General features: G+C 39.9%; 1 protein-coding gene across 1 annotated transcript in view; it reads right to left on the bottom strand.

Annotated features, from left to right (window-relative positions):
• The window catches only part of LOC310889244 (methyl-CpG-binding domain protein 2), a 32,805-nt gene that overhangs the window by 5,369 nt on the left and 9,826 nt on the right, over nt 1–17,610 (bottom strand). Inside the window, exons 2-5 of the mRNA XM_083816432.1 lie at nt 16,946–17,105; nt 10,622–10,759; nt 2,132–2,222; nt 1,216–1,393 (exon numbers count right to left, since the gene is read on the bottom strand). Of these exons, the coding sequence (XP_083672558.1) occupies nt 1,216–1,393; nt 2,132–2,222; nt 10,622–10,759; nt 16,946–17,105 (567 nt within the window). The remainder of the gene's footprint in view (nt 1–1,215; nt 1,394–2,131; nt 2,223–10,621; nt 10,760–16,945; nt 17,106–17,610) is intronic.

A 17,610-nucleotide genomic window follows, 5' to 3' on the forward strand; every position in this document is an offset into this window, starting at 1 on the left:
TTTTATCTAATAGAGACGCAAGGATGTCACTCCGAGCCTTTTACAGAAATGGAGATAACTCAATAGCGCAGCTGCAAAGAAGAATAAAATGATGTGCTGGTCAGGAAAAAAGCTACAAACAAGCTGTGAATCAGCAATCTCAAGATAAGTGATCTCAGACTCTGTATGGGAGAAGACAGTTTACAGGGAATTCCAAAAGCCTGCCTAAGGAGACCAAGACTGAGATGCAAACACCCCTGGGAACCACACCATGCTCATTTTACACCCTTACCTCGCACAGGACTAGCATTTAGAAGCCTGGAATCATTCAGAAGCTGTATCCCGCAGCTGAGAAATGTTAAGTGCTTATCCCTACTAATATGGAAGTGTGGCTGATTCTTATTCATGCATTTACAAAGAGGATATATAAAATGTTTGCTGGACCGAAAGATGAAATTTTGCATTTTACTCTGATTATGAAAGAGATTTATCATCACTATATGACCAGGAATACTTCAAATTAAACACGATTCAAGCTGGCAGCTATTTTTAGAGAATCACAGAACGTCCCAAGTTGGAAGGGACCCACAAGGAGCATTGAGTCCACCTCCTGGCTCCGCGCAGGATCACCCGAAAACCAAACCCTGTGTCTGAGGGCGATGTCCAAACGCTCCTTGAGCTCCGGCAGGCTCGGGGCTGTGCCCACGTCCCTGGGGAGCCTGTCCCAGTGCCTGACCACCCTCTGGGTGCAGATCTTTGAAAATTAACAGTGCAGCTAACAAAAAGAAAATTGCCCGTACGAGTAGATGGATCTTTCTATCATATCCAAATCTCCCATTTCAAGAGAGTGCATTAGCCACAAAGTTATATGTTATAATATTCTTTATTTTTCCCTTTTTGAAACACTTATTTTTAACTGAGATCAAAAAATTAACTTGACCAAACCAGAAATGGGAAGGGAGAAAGCCAATATTGATCTATTGAACTATAGCTTAATGGTTAGAGCATACTCTTGGGAAAGAAAATGTGGCTTGTGACTCATTCCTTACTGAATATTTTATATTAATATTTTCACCACGAAAAGAAAAAAACCGAAGATTTCATTTTTTTCTAGTTAATGAACTAATCTGTATGTACAAGAAACATGTTCGTGCTTGTCTTCCCTCATGCCAAGGCCAGGAATCTAGTTTAATCAAGCTTGCTTTTTCATTTCCTTGAAGACTTCATAAAACTCACCTAATGTCATCATCTGTGACTATGAAAGCTTTGCAGAGGGGTTGAGATGTATTGAGCCAGACGGCTGGGTTCTTCTCCACAGCTGCGGAGAGCTGTCCCGTGATAGGTGCCGAACTGGTGTGCAAAGCGCTGGCAACAGCCGACAACAAGGTATCGTCGTTGTTACCCGGGCCGACTCCTAAAATAAGGATAACCAAAGAGTTACCATTCACATTTCACGTGCAACTTTCAGAGGCAGAGCTCCTCTCAGTTGGTAGGGTTACATACACCAATGATATGATTTCCACTGGATACACGGCCGTATAATCTAAAAAGTCAAATACAAGTTCTTAAAAAACAGCTTTGCAATAACACAGTTGTTTCAATAAAAGTTAGCATTTCACAAGGCAGCTCACTGCTAAAATTGGCTGGATTTTTTCCCTGCAATAGCAATTACAACATCGTGAATTTTTTTAATAAAGCTGATCACATCATAAATTTATCAGTCACGTACTGAAACAGTTTATCTGCAACTTCATGATGTTAATCCACACCAGCACAGTCTCTGCTTTAATCCTGCAAGGTGTTAAATTAATTCTGAAAAATACACAGTAAAGATTTTTACAGCTCTCAAATTCCCGTGAAGGTCTCCTAGGCAGTGGAACAAAGTTATTAATTCTGACCAGTGATTTGATCATATTTTAGATCAACTTTCACCAGTGAGAGTACAGTTCTGCAGCGTGGTTTACATGAACTGCTAAAAATAAAGAGAGTTTTGGAGATTGAGGTATTTTGTTAGGAAGCACATTTACAGTTTGAAGGTTACTAAATCTGACGGGAAACTGAAACGCTCGTTAAGAGCATCAAAAAGTCTGTCCCTTTTAAGCACAAACTACTTTGTGAATCTGAAGCAACAGCAGCTGAGTGAGCACAGTACCTTGAAGACCCTTAGGGAGCTCCATGGATTTTATGATTTGTTCACTGACATCCGACGCGCTGAGGCCTTGTAGCCTCTTCTCCCAGAAAAGCTGCAAAAAGAAAACGAGATCCCCATTAGAATTCGAAATAAATCAGCTCACGGAAATCAACTGTGCTCATAATCAAAGGAGCATCAGAACAACATACAAGACGGACACCACCTCGCAGCTTACAAAGCTATGGAGAGGTTAACATCCTATCTGCTGCCGGAGATCCGTGCGATGCTGCACATTACAGCAGCGCAGATCACCAAATAAAGCTGATCAGTAGCTCAAACCTACGCTGGCTTGATGACCTGGCCCTTTCCGTTGCTGTGTAGGTATCCCTTGACTTTTCTGGAAACAGGATCAAATCTTTTCACTTTTAGGAAGGTACACGAACTAAATTCACATTCTCTTTCCTTTCCATTGTTTAGTTTGTTAGCTGGGAACATGCTTCCATTTCTCATTTCTTGATCTAAGGGAGGTTTTTTTAATGATAGGGATTTCCTTCTTCGCTCCTACCTTACCTGTCTGAAGATACATGCTGAAGCTCTGGGCTGCAGACTGGCCATGCCTATTATTTAGGAAAAGTTCTCTATCTAGCAAGACAGTGAAGGAAGCTAGTTAAAAAGCTGATTTCCATTCCACAGGAAGCTAGGCTTAACAAGGAAAGGGAGAATCAGAGAATCATTAAGGCTGGAAGACACCTTCGAGATCATCAAGTCCAACCACGCAGAACGTAGCTATGCAAGTTCCCGTGGAAAGGGCATTCCAAAATAGTTTTGATTTTTCCGCAGGCTATGAACCTACTTTTTTCATGCCTTCAACACCTGAGACAGAATCAGACATGTAGTTATCCTAATTCCTAGGAAATTCCTTGTTGTAGTCAAGAGCCAGGAGCCTCAGTTTAAGACAGGGCTCTCAGATGTCACATTCTGTTTTGCAGACTCCGACTGCAATATTTCACACGTTCTTGACGTCTCTGACTCGACAGCTTTTTGAAAATACCATTTGCCACTCATGTCATTTTACTAGAAGCGCTTAAAACGCTTCCTGTAAACTGACTCCTCACTTGTATTAGTTTTTCACCATTCCAACCCAGTTTTTAGCGACATCAAGACATCCCTTTGATTTCCTTTTAAATTTTTAAGTATTTAGTACCTCCAGTCCTTCACTCCTACTGTTTACCACTAAGTCCTCACCCCAAGAAAGCACTCTAGAGGTCTCGTAGCAGTCCTTACTGCTTTGTGGATGGCGTGGCAGTGCCTTAAGACTGTCTAAAACTAGCTAAACTCTAAAACGAGCGTTAGCATTCATAAAAGTGAAGTCACAGTGAAACCCGATCGATTCAGTATTTCATCACTGGATTAGCTTGGCATCTTGAAGTCTCTAGGAACTCAGAAAGCTTTGGTTGCTTCACTTACAAGACGAAGACGCAATATTCTCCAGCTACAGAAGTGCACGCTCACGTGACTGAAAAAGATCCCGCGAGGCTCGATGCGCGAAGTGTCTGCCTCTTAAGTTACAGCCCCAAAAATAGTTTACATTATTTAACCTGCGACTCTCTCAGCGTTACGGAGACGGGGAACCCCCAAAGAGAAAAGAAGCCTCAAGTTCACACACGCTGTGCCCCGCCCCAAGCAGAGGCCACCTTCTTTGTAACAGCCTGCCGCCGTCTCGCAGTTAGAGGCAGCCTTCGGGACCAAGTGTGCTGCCTGGCTTCGGGGCTTTTCTCAGCCCGAGCGCCCCGGGGAGCACCGCGATCCCCGCTGAGCGGGGCAGGCTGATCCGCTCCAGTCCTCGGCCGCCTGCTGAAGCTGCACCAGCGCAGCCAGAAAAGCGAGATCCGTGCCTCCAGGAGAGAGGCATTAGCAAACATGACCCTGTTAGGCAGTAATGAGAATCCTGATGGGAGCAGGATAAGGAAGGAATGAGAAAAGAACCGGATTTAAAGATTCATCATTCTTACGGCGCGATATTTCATTACTAATGCAGAATGAATAACCATTCCGAGCATCCATCAGTCACTTAGGGGTATTCGTCCTGTTGGAGGATGAAAAATGGCCCCATTTCAGTTTCGCCTGAAGTCTGGCCGTTAGGAAACACACACTGAAAAGTGCCTAAAACCCAGGCCCTTCATTTACCGATGCTTGAGCGTTCTGGGTTCAGACGGAGCCAGCAGCCAAGCGACCCATTTCCCGGGAAATTAGTCAGTACGCCTTATGCCAAAAGTGACCTCTTACGCAACAACATCCTGCAGAGCGAGAAATGTATCCCTTATCGCCCAAACTTACTATCTCGAGGGCAACTCTGTTTTCTTCTGATAGAAGAGGCAGCATGGGAACGCCATGCCAAGGTCCCCAGGGCGGAGCGGCATTTTCGCTTCCTTGTTTTTTCTGAGACCCGACAATGGTAGCCCCGCACTGCAGATGTGCCGCTGAAGTCCTTTGTTTGGAGAATTATAAAATATTGCTTCCTCCACAATTGTTTCTTTTCCAAGAAAAGCTATTTGTGATTAATGGCTAGCCATCAGCTAACCTGTAAGCTTTGTAAAAACATCATCTCCTAAGTAACTATTATTTCTCATTCAGAAAACAAAGAAATGATAGATTTGCCTCTCTGTTACAAGAGCCACCAAATACAAGCAGCTCCTTTTAGTTAAATGTGTAAAAGTCTACTTTGCAGTTGCTCAAACAATGGAAGCCTGCAGGAAAACCTTGCTGGAAAGGACACACTCCAATTCTGCTGTTTTTAAAAGAAAAGCACGTACGTTCTTAGCATTCAAACATTCTTGGAGGGTGGCTGATTTATACACAAGTCAACCAAGAACCTCAAGTATCACCTGCAACTTACTATTTGTGGTATTAAAAATACCATAGATGTCAACAGAGGAGGTATCAACTGAACACAAAGAAGGCAAGACTGATTCTGACGCTGGTGAGTTCAGAGCTTGTATTTATTCCATAGTTTCAGTTGATTGACTTGGTTTCTTCCATTTAGACAGCTACAAGTATCTACTAACGTGCACCGGTACTCAGAAAAGGCTAACATCTACTTCACAGCTGCGAAGAACAGCAAGTTTAACAGCACGGTCCCAATTCCAGGTAGCTGGCTTGGCACCTCCCCAGCTCCCAGGGACCAGATTCATTTCCACGCCGCCTGCAGATGCGTTATGACCTGGTGAGCAAGCTAATTAAAACCTTACTTCATTGACAGAACTACGTCTACAAAATCCAGTCAACACGTCTGGGCTGCACTGAGGACCCAAGCACGCAATTTTGTTACGTTTTAACGTCTACTTTAATGGCTAATTGAGGCCAGAACACCCCAAGTTATCACTTGGGAAACTGCTCAACTCAATGATATTGCAAGCAATGAAATGAGGAAATACGACTATAAAGAGGGCTTTTCAAAGTGTCCTTGGAAGATTTTTAAATGAATGAGAACTCCTCCAGAAAGCTGGAAAACTTCTTTCATCTTTTTATACCCTGTGAGTTGCTCGGCTCTCCTACACCCATAACTGCCAAACAAAATATCAGTGTTTCTCAACTTGCTTGGGAGAGGGAGGTGGAACTTAATCTCATCAGGTTCCTTCCATCCCTCTTTTTGATAACTCTAATAGATATCAACCAACAAGCTTAAGTTTTCCAACCCAATCTAATTTTGGATTCTAATCTTTTAAGTTCAGCCGCAGGAAATAAAATTACATCTATTTGACATCCTGCAATTTTTCTAGTAAATTAGGCTTTTGAGGCTGCATATATCTTCTGCAAAAAAATGACTATGGTCGGATTTAGCTTGTGATCTATCATCTTATTCAATAATTCATTGCAATACAATCCACTGCAAGTATCTACAAAGTATACTACGTATAAAATAGACTTTCAAATCAATTGTGAAGAGAACTTTTGGCCTGAAGACAGATTATTTTATAAGCAAATACAACAGGTCTGTCCTCAGGTGGTTTTAGGAAGTGAATACTGTCAGGTTTATCCTCGGGTGGTTTTTAGAGGTGGCTATCTGCCATAGAACTAGAGGAATCAGATCACACAGTATTAACTGATTACTTGCTCTTCTTGAAACAAGCTTCAAAGAGGAGGCTGGATGTGTTTTAGACATTTGATGCATGTTCATGGATTTGTTTTTTAGCCAAATGTATCAGGAAGATAGAGTTGAACCTTTTGCAAATTCAGTTTTGTAATCACCACTTAAATTAGTTTATTTTACTAGTGTGGTTTCAAGTTCTCTCTATCACCACGGTCAACAGTATACAGCAGAATTAACAAGTGATTAATCAAGTCCTCAGGAGTCTGAGCTCACTCAACTCAATACCTCAGGTATGTTACACGTTTGGAGAGTGAAATAAGTGAGCTTGGTGTTTACTCTGAAAAAGGCCGGTAAGTGTGGAACAACGTGAACCAAGGAGCTCTAAAACACGAAGATGATGTTAAGTGCTCTACACAGGACACAGACCTGTGTCTGTGAAAAGAAGTCTGATTTGGAGCACCGCTCCATTTGATCCGATTAAGTACAGAACACTTGACAGGCAAGTAACTCAAGTTTAAGTGATTACATAAAAGATTTGCTACCTATAATAGGTTCAAATAGCCACAGGACTTGCTCCGCTCCCCACTGAGGAATACTCAAATCCAGATACAAAAGTGGATGACTAATGTGTCCTGAAGTATTGCTACACCTAGAGTCCTTTTTGCCATAAAGGAGGGAGGAAGAAAATGTGATTTTAAGACAGTGCTCACCATCATCTAAGATGAACACGACAGATACAGCTGCATGATTTTTTGATTCATCATTACCTCCACGCTCAGTTTCAGCAATGGCAATCTGACTTTTTAAAATCCAAACCATTACTCTGAAATTTATCAAGAATATATCATATCTTTTTGAAACTTTGAAGCAGCAAGACTGACAACGTTTAGGAGGCTAAAACTATTTTTTTTTCTTTTGCAGGACCCACTAGAAATCTTACAGGGTTCTTTTTCTTATACTGGCTTATTTGTGGACTCTGCAAAGGAAAAAGAAAACAAACCCACAGAAATACTAAGGAAACGTATCCTAAGTAAGCTTAGGGGAAACTAAAATATATTTGAGCAGGATGATGCTTCAAAAAGAGATGTGAAAGCGCTTTGAAGGAAATTGCAATTAAGGCTCCTAGATTTGCTATTTATGAACTTAACAGATTTTCTGATCATTTGATTAGATGCAAAAAAATCCGAGAAATCTCCATGGATTGCCTGGTACTGGTGTTGGAACAGAGACCACTTAGAGGAAGAAGACTTAAGAGGAGAAGTCTTGTGCGTATCAGAAGACCCTTGACAAAATGCATGCACACACAACTCGAGTGCTTCCAGGATTCTCCAGAGTATTGCCACCCCTCGGATGAAGTTCTCCACTCTGATGATCAGTAATCTATAGAACCTTCAAGGCTTTGAAAGCCTTTAAGACGCTGTCTTGCAGAGCAGTTGCTTGAAAAAGTCTTAGACAACCCTGTGACGTTATTTGTGTGCAACTAAACATCGCGCTGAATATATGGAACCAGCAGTGCCACAGATCCTTTGCTCTAATTGACAGCTTTACCTACACCCAGATCCCAGGCAAACTGTTATCTTTCCAGGAACTACCACAGGGTTTACTGCTTAAAGAAGAGGCGCTGCCAAACGTCATCCCTGCCAACACTAATAACCATGTCTTTTCGCTCCCAGGTCACAAGAAGACTCCTGACTGCCAAAGGAACTACAATGCTCGTTTATTTTCATCTCTACATAAGGAGGAAGGCCAAAGAGAATCTTCAGGGAACTCTGGTTAGGCCATCTTTTCAAAAGGGAGATACAACAGATACAAGCCAAGTGAGGCTTTTAGAGATGTGTATCTAGAAATGCAGAAGCAAGAACCCCTTAAGGGATTTGGGCCAAGAATTGAAGAAACAAGGGAGGAATGACACTGGAAATGGGAACTGAATAAGCTTTACATAAAAGTAGGCAATAGTCAGTGCTTCAGCATTCAAGTATCCACCACTGATTTAATGTCTATGTACAGGGAGGTTTACACGCCAAAATATAAGAGAAGGAGGAGGCAGTGATGCACGTAAGGATCATTTATAACAGGAAAATATAGTTTTTATCTGGAAGAGAACTCAAGGACGCATTTATCTGACAACTGTATCTCAAGTGCTCCAAGGTGCCGGTTTTATTCTTTTCTATTTCTTTTTTATTTCTTTTATTTTTTTTTTATTCTTTTTACTAAGAATAAAGTTTTCCAGCAACTTCACTCCTCACCCCAGCTCTTCTATTTTATCTCAACTGATCACATCAAAAAAAAGAACCCTTGCTTTTTGAAAACCAAGCAAAGACCATATCTCCTAGTATTTACAATCCAGCTAGTAAGTAAAACTAGTAAGTAAAACTGAATGAACTTCTTGATGATTTCAAACAAGATGTGCATGTCCGTATATTTACATACCTTCAGTTACCAATACCCAAAGAAATATTGATAAATGTGCGATGGAAATCTGTGTGTAAAGAAACCAGATCACTGGAAATTGCTTATGGAATTGCTTATGGAGTCTGGCAATTTGCTTAAGATTCTCCAGTAATTGACAGCATAATATCTACACTAAATCGCTTTGTTCCAGATTTTTTAGTGGAAGTTTTATTCAGAACTCATTGAAGCTTTACGTAAAGGCAACGCTGACCAACTACTCTCTCCCTTCTCCAAGCTTCCCACCTGCGTCAGTCACCAAGACAAACAACGAAATAGCTCAAGGCAGCACTTTAGCTTGGGGAAAGGCAGAAGAGTAAGACATTTCAAGACTTGCTTTAATATTAGACGTATAAGATAAACTATTCTACATTCAATGCAAGTAGAGTTAGCATTTCTTCCAAATGAAGTATGTCAATACAGAAGAATAGCATTTTAAGTGTCCTCTTCTGAAGATGTACTGTTGCAAGCAAAGCAAAAGGATGTTGATCAAAACCAAATGCTGACGCAGTGATCAGCAGACAGTGATTTCTTGAAGATCTTGCTATAGTTTCATCTGTTAGAACTTATCTTAAAGAAGCAAAGATTTTACTTGGGTGGGTTTGAAAACCAACTATCCTGCAAGTCTTTACTGGATAGTCATTCTCAAAAGACAAGGGATGCGTTCCAGATGGTTTCAGTTCACGACGTATTTGAAGCAAAGATTCTGGAAGAAAGAAAATTGGGAGGAAATAGGCAAGCACGAGAGGATTTGAAATCCATCAAGATATGAATCGCCAAACATCCACTTCTCTTGCCACAAAGGTGCCGTAACTTTCATACCTTTTAGTGATTATTACCGGTTCAGCAGACATGACTAAAAGGCAATTCCTAACACACAAAGTGTAGTAGTTTAAAAGGAAAACCCAAAGAACGTGAAGAGAATCAATAGACACATGCAATTATGCATCTTTAAGATCTGAACGTGATACACTTACATGGCCCCTGTTGAACTTCACGGGACCAACAGTGAGGTTAGCTGAGGCCTTCAAATCTTGCTAAAAGACATCTCAACAAGATGATCCCATACGGCTCGATATTTCTTCCTTCTCTTTCTCACCTGAATTTAGAGGATGCAGAGTCTAAATTCCTTATGTTATTTCTAACGAGAACAGCATTCAAGATGTTTGAAAGTTCAATATTAGAGACAGCCTGAGTTTCAAAGGAAATGTTGTTAAAAGTTTGTGATATACCAATGTACAAAAATGCGAACATGCCTCTGCATTTTCTTCTCATCCCTGTACTAAGCCAGAATAAGATGCTTCAATTTGATGGTAGCAACACTATGACTCCAAAAATACACATCAGACTTAAAAATAATGCCTAAATCCAATATACACTATGTTATGTAGTCGATTATTCCTTCAACTAGATTTCCTTTTCTTCTCTGCGCTTCTCCCCATAAAAAACTGAAAAAGCACTGTGTGAAGAGGTGATCTGTCGCTGATATAAAGACAAGCAGCTAAAGGAGAACTTGTGTAAGATGAGTTCAAGTTACTGTGTTTTGCATTTGTTGTAGTATTATACTGAAAAAGAGGGATTTAAAATAATTTTGAATTGATTTTGCACAAATCTCTTCTACATAAAAGGGATAATAGTTCTTGATGACAACCGTATATTTTACAGAAACATCTATTAAGAAGCTGCACATGAAAAAAGTTTTGTATTTAAGGTCTAACTGCGACAATATAACATGTATCTGAAATTCAAGAGGAATTCTGTTGCCAAATCTGACTGAAGTTTTGGATTAAGAAAAAAATCTCCATATCAACTGACCTATTTCTGGAATTTAATTGTATTTTTTACAGCATATTTCCATAAGTAACCATCAATACGAGATTGCTCATCTGTAATTGAAGCACAGCTGAAAATATTTTGATTTTCAGCTTGCTTCAAATTTTGCACAGTTACAATGGAAATAGATTAATTCTTACCTGCCGTGGCTGTTCCGTCACTCGCTGCGGATCGGATCTCACTTTGTTACTTGGATGGTTGGTGACTTTGGTGACGGGTTGTTTGAAAATTGATGCAGTTTGTCTGATGGGCAAAGTTGTATTCAAGTCTGGTTTTCCCTGTTTAAAAAAAAAAGGTGAATTAACAAAAGATATACATAAAATTCCTACAAATTAACGTTGGATAAACCATCCTCTACTGATGAGCAAAAGAAAGCTTTTTCTGGAGTAAAGATTTCCCTTAAATGCTGTACTTAACTAACCTTTGCAGCCACAAACTTTAAAGAAAAAAATGTACCAACTTGACCAGTTCCCCACATTCTCACCTTCTCTGGAAGAAGCATACTGCTTCAAAGTCCACCTTTTAGTAAATGATAAATGTCATTTGTGCAAGTGACTTACTTTCTGAAAATAGACAGCTTCATGAAAATACGCTTGTAGCGAATAGTTTATAGAGTCCTAAGTCTTAAAGGACAACAACTTCCTCCTTAACTCATCACAGATTTCCTAAGCAATTCCTCCATAATACAATTTTTAAACCAGTGCAGTAATTTATTCTGGAAAGAAACTAAAACTATATAAACTGTAGCAAAGTCTTTTGGCCAAGCTAGTTTTAATCAGGTTTGTTAACTGGTGGTTCCCAGGCAGACAGAACACTTCACCAGTAACATCTTGGCACATACAGAACCCTCAGACCCTCGGAGATGCTACAGAAAGGCATTCAGGCATTGGTACTAAGAACACCAGATGAATCATTTGGGGTGGGGAATGGAAGTCTCCCCGAACCCCCAAGACTGATGAAGACAACAGCACATCAACCTACGCATCATTCAGCTTTTCTGAATCTATCCAAGACCTGCCTGCAAATTTGAAGTGCTGTGCCAGCAAAACAGTACCCTAAAGCTTTTTGTAATCTCATTTCCCAAAAGTCCTGAAGACACTCACATTTCTCTGCTTCTGCATTTTGCCTTGTTTTCCCTGAAATAATACCCATTTTCCAGGGGTGTCACTGGCAAGACACGTGCTTAAATCCATATAAGAGAGACGCTGAAAATAAATATCCTATAAAACATACTTTCCCAATTAACATATACCAAAAAGCATGTTCATGTTGTGTGACTGTCCTCAGCACTTCAAAATATCTCAGTCATATCTAATTTTTGACAAAGAAAAATGTTTTTTAAAAAATTACTGCTATTTGCTCAAAAGGAAGAAAAGTTATTGTGTGATATTTCAGATCTTAGAAGGAAGTTTTATAATTGGCTTTGAGATCATTGGATAAAAATTGCACAGCGAACATTTTGATAGCGGACTCCATCCAAGGATCACGTTAAAATGATTTAAAGTGATTTCTACCAAGAAGAATCTCATAGCTCCGTGTCATCCCGGAGAGGCATTAAGTGCCTTGCCCATAGGAAGGTTTTCATGTTGAAAATTACTTTCTGCACACTTTCTGTGCAAAGATATTCGTTTGATTGCTGGTTTATAGGTGTTACACTGCACACATACAGAAAGAATGACTTCACACACTCCCCCTCATCAGCCATCCACCTTGCAAGGACAGAATTGTGCTAAAGTACTGGGCATTTTGATGATGGAAGAACCACCCCGTCAGGCTGACCTAGCAAAGCACTAAAAGAGGGACACTTTTAAAATAACAAGTAAAAAATAAGAGGGATATTTTGAAAATACAAGAATTTAATGTGAGACAGGTGTAGTGAAAAGACTTGTTGGTTAATAAACCTGAGCATTTAGCCATATTTTAAAGTCATTTTTATACAGGTCATTACAGAATACCCATAGTGAGTAGCTAGCTTTCATCATCTGGATGTGTCTTTAGCTCAGAAACTAATGATTTTTTAAGAACCAGAGAGCACACATTTGTTTAACAGTGTCTTTTATGAAGTCGTCTAGTCCAAATTGTATAATCTAAATACTGAGGATTTGAAGATTGAGATTTAATTCCCATTTCTAAATCCAAGAAATTGCTTTTTCCTCACAAAAATCTTTCCAGTAGAAAAATAAGAATAGAAAAATAAGGAATTCCTCCACATAATTTTAAGGAATGTAATCGATAGGAAAAAGCAACAGAGTAATGCTTCATATTTATCTGGGCATCTCAGTGTTACCTAAACGAAGGGATGGTTGCAGTACTTCAGGCCTGAATTTTTTTATCCAGATGGCAAAGAAGGTGATTTATCAAGAGTACCACGTACATTCCTAGCTATTCAACATTATGACTCAATTCACACACTCATTTCTCTCGAACTCACAAGTTCGCCCTGTAGCATGTGGGGAATCTTTGCTTAATACCGACTCACTCAGCCTCTCAGGAAAGCCAAAACAATTTTCCAGAGCAGCAAAAGTATGCTAGAACACAGAAATGAATTCTGAAAGAGTTCTAGAAACATTATTTTCAGTGGAAGTCTTTCTGTCTCTATTCCTACCACTCCTTTAGAAACACCTTGCGATTTTATAGGTCCCCTTTCTTCATTTCCAGGTAGCGCAGTTAACTCATTTAAATATAACAACGCTAAAATCGCGAATTCCCATGGAAGTTTTCCTCAGAAATGCAGGAATCTATCACTTCTTGTTTATAAACTCACAGCCAGAAGCCAGTCCCCACGTCTTGTAATATTACTGCTAAAAACCGTAATAATCCGTCCCTCCTATCAAATACGGGGCCTACGGTGAACCCTCTGACAGGATCTCTAACTGATGTCTAATGAAGTCTAACGTTAGACTTTTTCCCGTGTATTTTTTTTTAATATTTAAAGCAGCTCTGATGAGCACAGAATCGCCAACCAGAGCTAGACCAGAACCGTGACAGACTTTACTTATCCTACCAGCTTCGCTTTCCCTGATCTTGTGACGTCAAGTTCAAAGCCGTACGTGAACCTCTGAAGTCCGTGCCTCCGGGACGTTCTCTGCAGTAGCTTCAGTATTAGTGGTAAAACAGCTATGAAAATTTACAGAAACAATAATATGACAGAGCCATCCACAACGTGGGGGATAAATCTGGTTTAGCTAACGCTTCCGGAGCAAAGGCCTTAGTTTCAAGCTCCTGAAAAAAAAAGATACAGGTTCCTTTTGTCCTGTAATATGACTCACAGAGAAATTTTAAAATATACCCATTAAACTAAGCTTAAGAAAAAAAAAAAAAGGAAATTCCTTCAGGCAGTGTGAGAACTTAAAAAACTCAGCTACATTAATGATCTAACCCTTAGAATTAAAGCAAAACCCTGATGAGTAATGAAGTACACAGGAAATGCCATTTTAAGGACTAGATGTCCAATATACTTTTTAATCGAAGCAACACACTAGAAAATGGTCGTTAGGATAAACTGTTTAAACTAAGAACAGATCAAGTCCCAAGCACTGTAATTACACTCGTTACTGTCTCACTTTGTTTCCTTTCTCATCACAGTCACATCTGGGCTCGCTGATCTCCTAGCAAAACAGTCACTGTGAGTGTTGAACAACAAATAAACTCCTTAGGACAGAAACTTGCTAAGCTCATCTATCTCCAGCACCTGCAGATCCTCTGAGTTACAGGGAAAAGCCATCCTAAGTTAACAGGAAACGACGGATGTTCAGAGAAACTTTTTCACAACAAACCATAAACTCGCCATACACAAAATTCGTCCCTGACATGGGAAGAGCTTCCAATCCGTCTTGAGGAAGGAAGGAAAAGCAAACATCCCTTGATGTACAGTCAGCACCTGTCCCGAAGCACAGGGAACTCTGAGCCTTCCGGCCAAAAGACTTGATTTACACTTTTCAAGTGGTCAGGCACAGGTTCACCACCTGAAGTTCACCACATTGAGCTTTGAGCACACCTACAAAACTTCAGCATCCAGAAACACAAACCTGTGGGAGTTGCATCGCTTGATCACTAGCACAAGAACCTTTTCCTGCCCTAGGAACGATAGCAATATATCAAACAGCAGAAATATCGGTGTCCCCTGCTCATTTTTATTCATTAGGAGCACCTTATTTATTCTCCAGTAACAGTTTCCAAAAGAATTTCAGGTCTTCAAAAAGATACCAGACTATTTCCCAGAAGCATCAATATGCCCCCATCATGAAAACATTTTAAAACCTCAGTAATGTACTTCCTAGCCTTTCATATCCTGTAATCTAAGAAGTCATCTATAATCAGACAGCATGTTAAATAGTAGCCTCTATTATGGTTCCCCTTCAAAATAAAAAAATAAGCACATTTTTTTCTTATAAACACAGCAGGAGTTGGACTCGATGATCCTTATGGGTCCCTTCCAGCTCGGGATATTCTATGATTCTATTCTGTATCTATTGCATTCCTTATTTCATTGTCTCTTCAAAAGCACTCCAAATAAATAACAATCTACAACTGAAAGGTAAAAAATGGTTACACTGAAAACAGCGGGAAGGTTGTTTTAGGCTGAAGCAAAACTCCTGTAGTCCTACAGTAGCTCAACCTATCAAATATATGCCTTTATTTTCAGTACAGAAAGGCCGATAAGAATGCATACTACTAAGATTAGAGAGTACAATTTTGCTAGCAGAGTGTGTGTGTCATTTACACTGTTGCACATGAATGTCAAAACTGGAAAGCATTTATTAGCATGTATTACCCTCAGTTCCAATTTGAACCAGGAGAGGTTCACGTGTCAGTTCTGACATTGAGCTCTAGGCTGCTAACGATGAGAATCTCCAAAGCTAGAGGTATGGCAAGACAGCCTTTCCATCCACCAGATGCATAAATCTAACCGTCTAGACACGTCGCAGAAGGAAGGCTAAAGTATATTTTGGATATTCGGTCTTGTAACAGAAGGGGAGCCAAAGAGTTTAGAAACGTTCGTGGTGAGTTGTTTGTACAAAAACAAACAACCCATAAAATATGAGCAAGTTTATACATAAACATGCCTACGCAAGGCTCTCGTTTATGGTCCCTCTAGCAGCACAGCTGCAAGGCGGACTACAAGACGACCACAACCAATGTTTTTCACAATGTCTGGTGGAAGGAAGAAAGCAGAAACTTCAGGATTAAGCTGAGGTCCCATTTTTAACTATCGCAGAGACTGCAGAAATTCTTGAAAGCTCATGAGCCACACATTCATTCACTTTCAAATAATAAGTCTTATTTACCTAAAAAAAAGAAAGCGTTAATTATAGATTCTAATCTGATAGTTAAGAGTTACTGCAAACGGCATACAAGCAATCTAAATCATAGCAATACAAAATTAGCACAGTCTCGTCTAGATTTTGTATACCAAATTTTGTAACTTCTGCTCATGCAAACTGCCCACCCAAAACGTTCCTTTGGAGTAGCCCCAATAGTCGTATTATTTGAAAGCCTCACGTCTGTGGGAAGAAAATGAAAGAATCTGAAGGCACGATTTAAATAAAAAGCAATCGGCATGAAATGTTTGGTTCACAAATTACAAGCGGCAGATGACCAAAAACAACAGTGCACAAGACACAGCTATAACTTGTTAGGCATTTTCATACACTACTGTAAATTACGAAATCTCAAAGAATAAAGCTCTTCCAAAAGAAAAACGTTGCAGGTTGTTACAGAAATCCTTCTGAACTTTTGAGAACTGTTGTACAAGGTATCGATATTTTCTTTAGGAATATACTATCTGAGAGTCTGATAAATTTACTTGTCCTGTCCTTATATGCTATATCCATTATTTTAATCCTCTACGCTTCAGACTTTCATTTTTAATCTACCTTACATATTCCCTTCGGCATTCAAAAGGGGATGTTTGTTCAAAGAGAACTAAGACAATCAGAGAACAATCCGATCAATTGACAAAGGCCCAATCAAGCAGAAAAATATCTGGCCTTGCTCGGCTCCAAACGGACATTCAGATTTGTACAGACAAATAAGCTGCCTCAGAAAACAAGCTTCCTGGCACGTACTCAAAATGTGAACTATTTCATCTCAGAACAGGAAGATGAACATAGGAATTAGGAATTTTGAAGTCTTCCACAGAAGAAACTGACGTCAACAGTCCTAACTTTTACCATTGAGAATATTACTCAGGCAGATGACTAGAACTATAGCTCTTTATAGCCTTTAGCCAACCTCTGAGTTACTCAGACCTTTGTTTCATACTTAACATCACCTTGGTATTTCCTTGGTAGTAGCAGAGCATTCCCTCTATTTAAAAATTCTCCATCTCTACCACTACTAAAAATTAAAACATACACGTACAACTTAGAAGCAGGCTGCTTTAAGCAGAAAAGAAATTGCTAAATGAACTACAGGAAAGGAAATTCTTAGGATATCCTTAAACACAGTATTTGCTAACAAACCTTATTTTGATTGAGAGAATCATTCCTTAGTCTCTGTTTGTTCTTCTGCAATTTACTGGGCATCATCTTTCCCGTTCTGAAGTCAAAACTGCTGAGATCAACAGTGTTTCCCAGGTATCTTGCCAACTGAGGCTTGCTTCTGAACTTCTTACCACTTGGACTAAAAAGAAGAAAACACTTTAGTATGTTTTGTTGTACAAGAGGATACAACCTTGACTTCTTACAACAGGTTTTACGCCTTGTTAAAGATCCAAAACGTTTCCATTATCTTTATTCCATGTGGCACGTTCATTGATGTGTGGATTAGCGATGGCACACCTGCCCGATCCCTGGACATATCCAATCCCATCCTTGGCACACGTTTCAATTTACATGTCAGGCTAAACCAGACTCAGCGTAAGCAGTAGAAACGGCATGTCAGGCTGCGTCCAAGGGCAGGAACTTCTCTGCACAAAAGGTAAAGATCATGTGCAAGGTCTAAATTGATTGCTAAGGTCAGCCTAGACTGAACAGCAACCCTTCTGAGCTATTAAACAGCAGGGGATTAAAGACACAGGCAGAACTGAGACTCGAGGTGACATCTCTTGGCTATTCAGTCACTTACACTGGTGAGCAAAGCCAGCGAAGCACCTGAGCAACAAGCAAGCAAGCAGCAAGCAGGATGG

The sequence above is a fragment of the Anser anser genome, assembly GCF_964211835.1.
Source record: "Anser anser genome assembly, chromosome: Z".
Lineage (NCBI taxonomy): Eukaryota > Metazoa > Chordata > Aves > Anseriformes > Anatidae > Anser > Anser anser.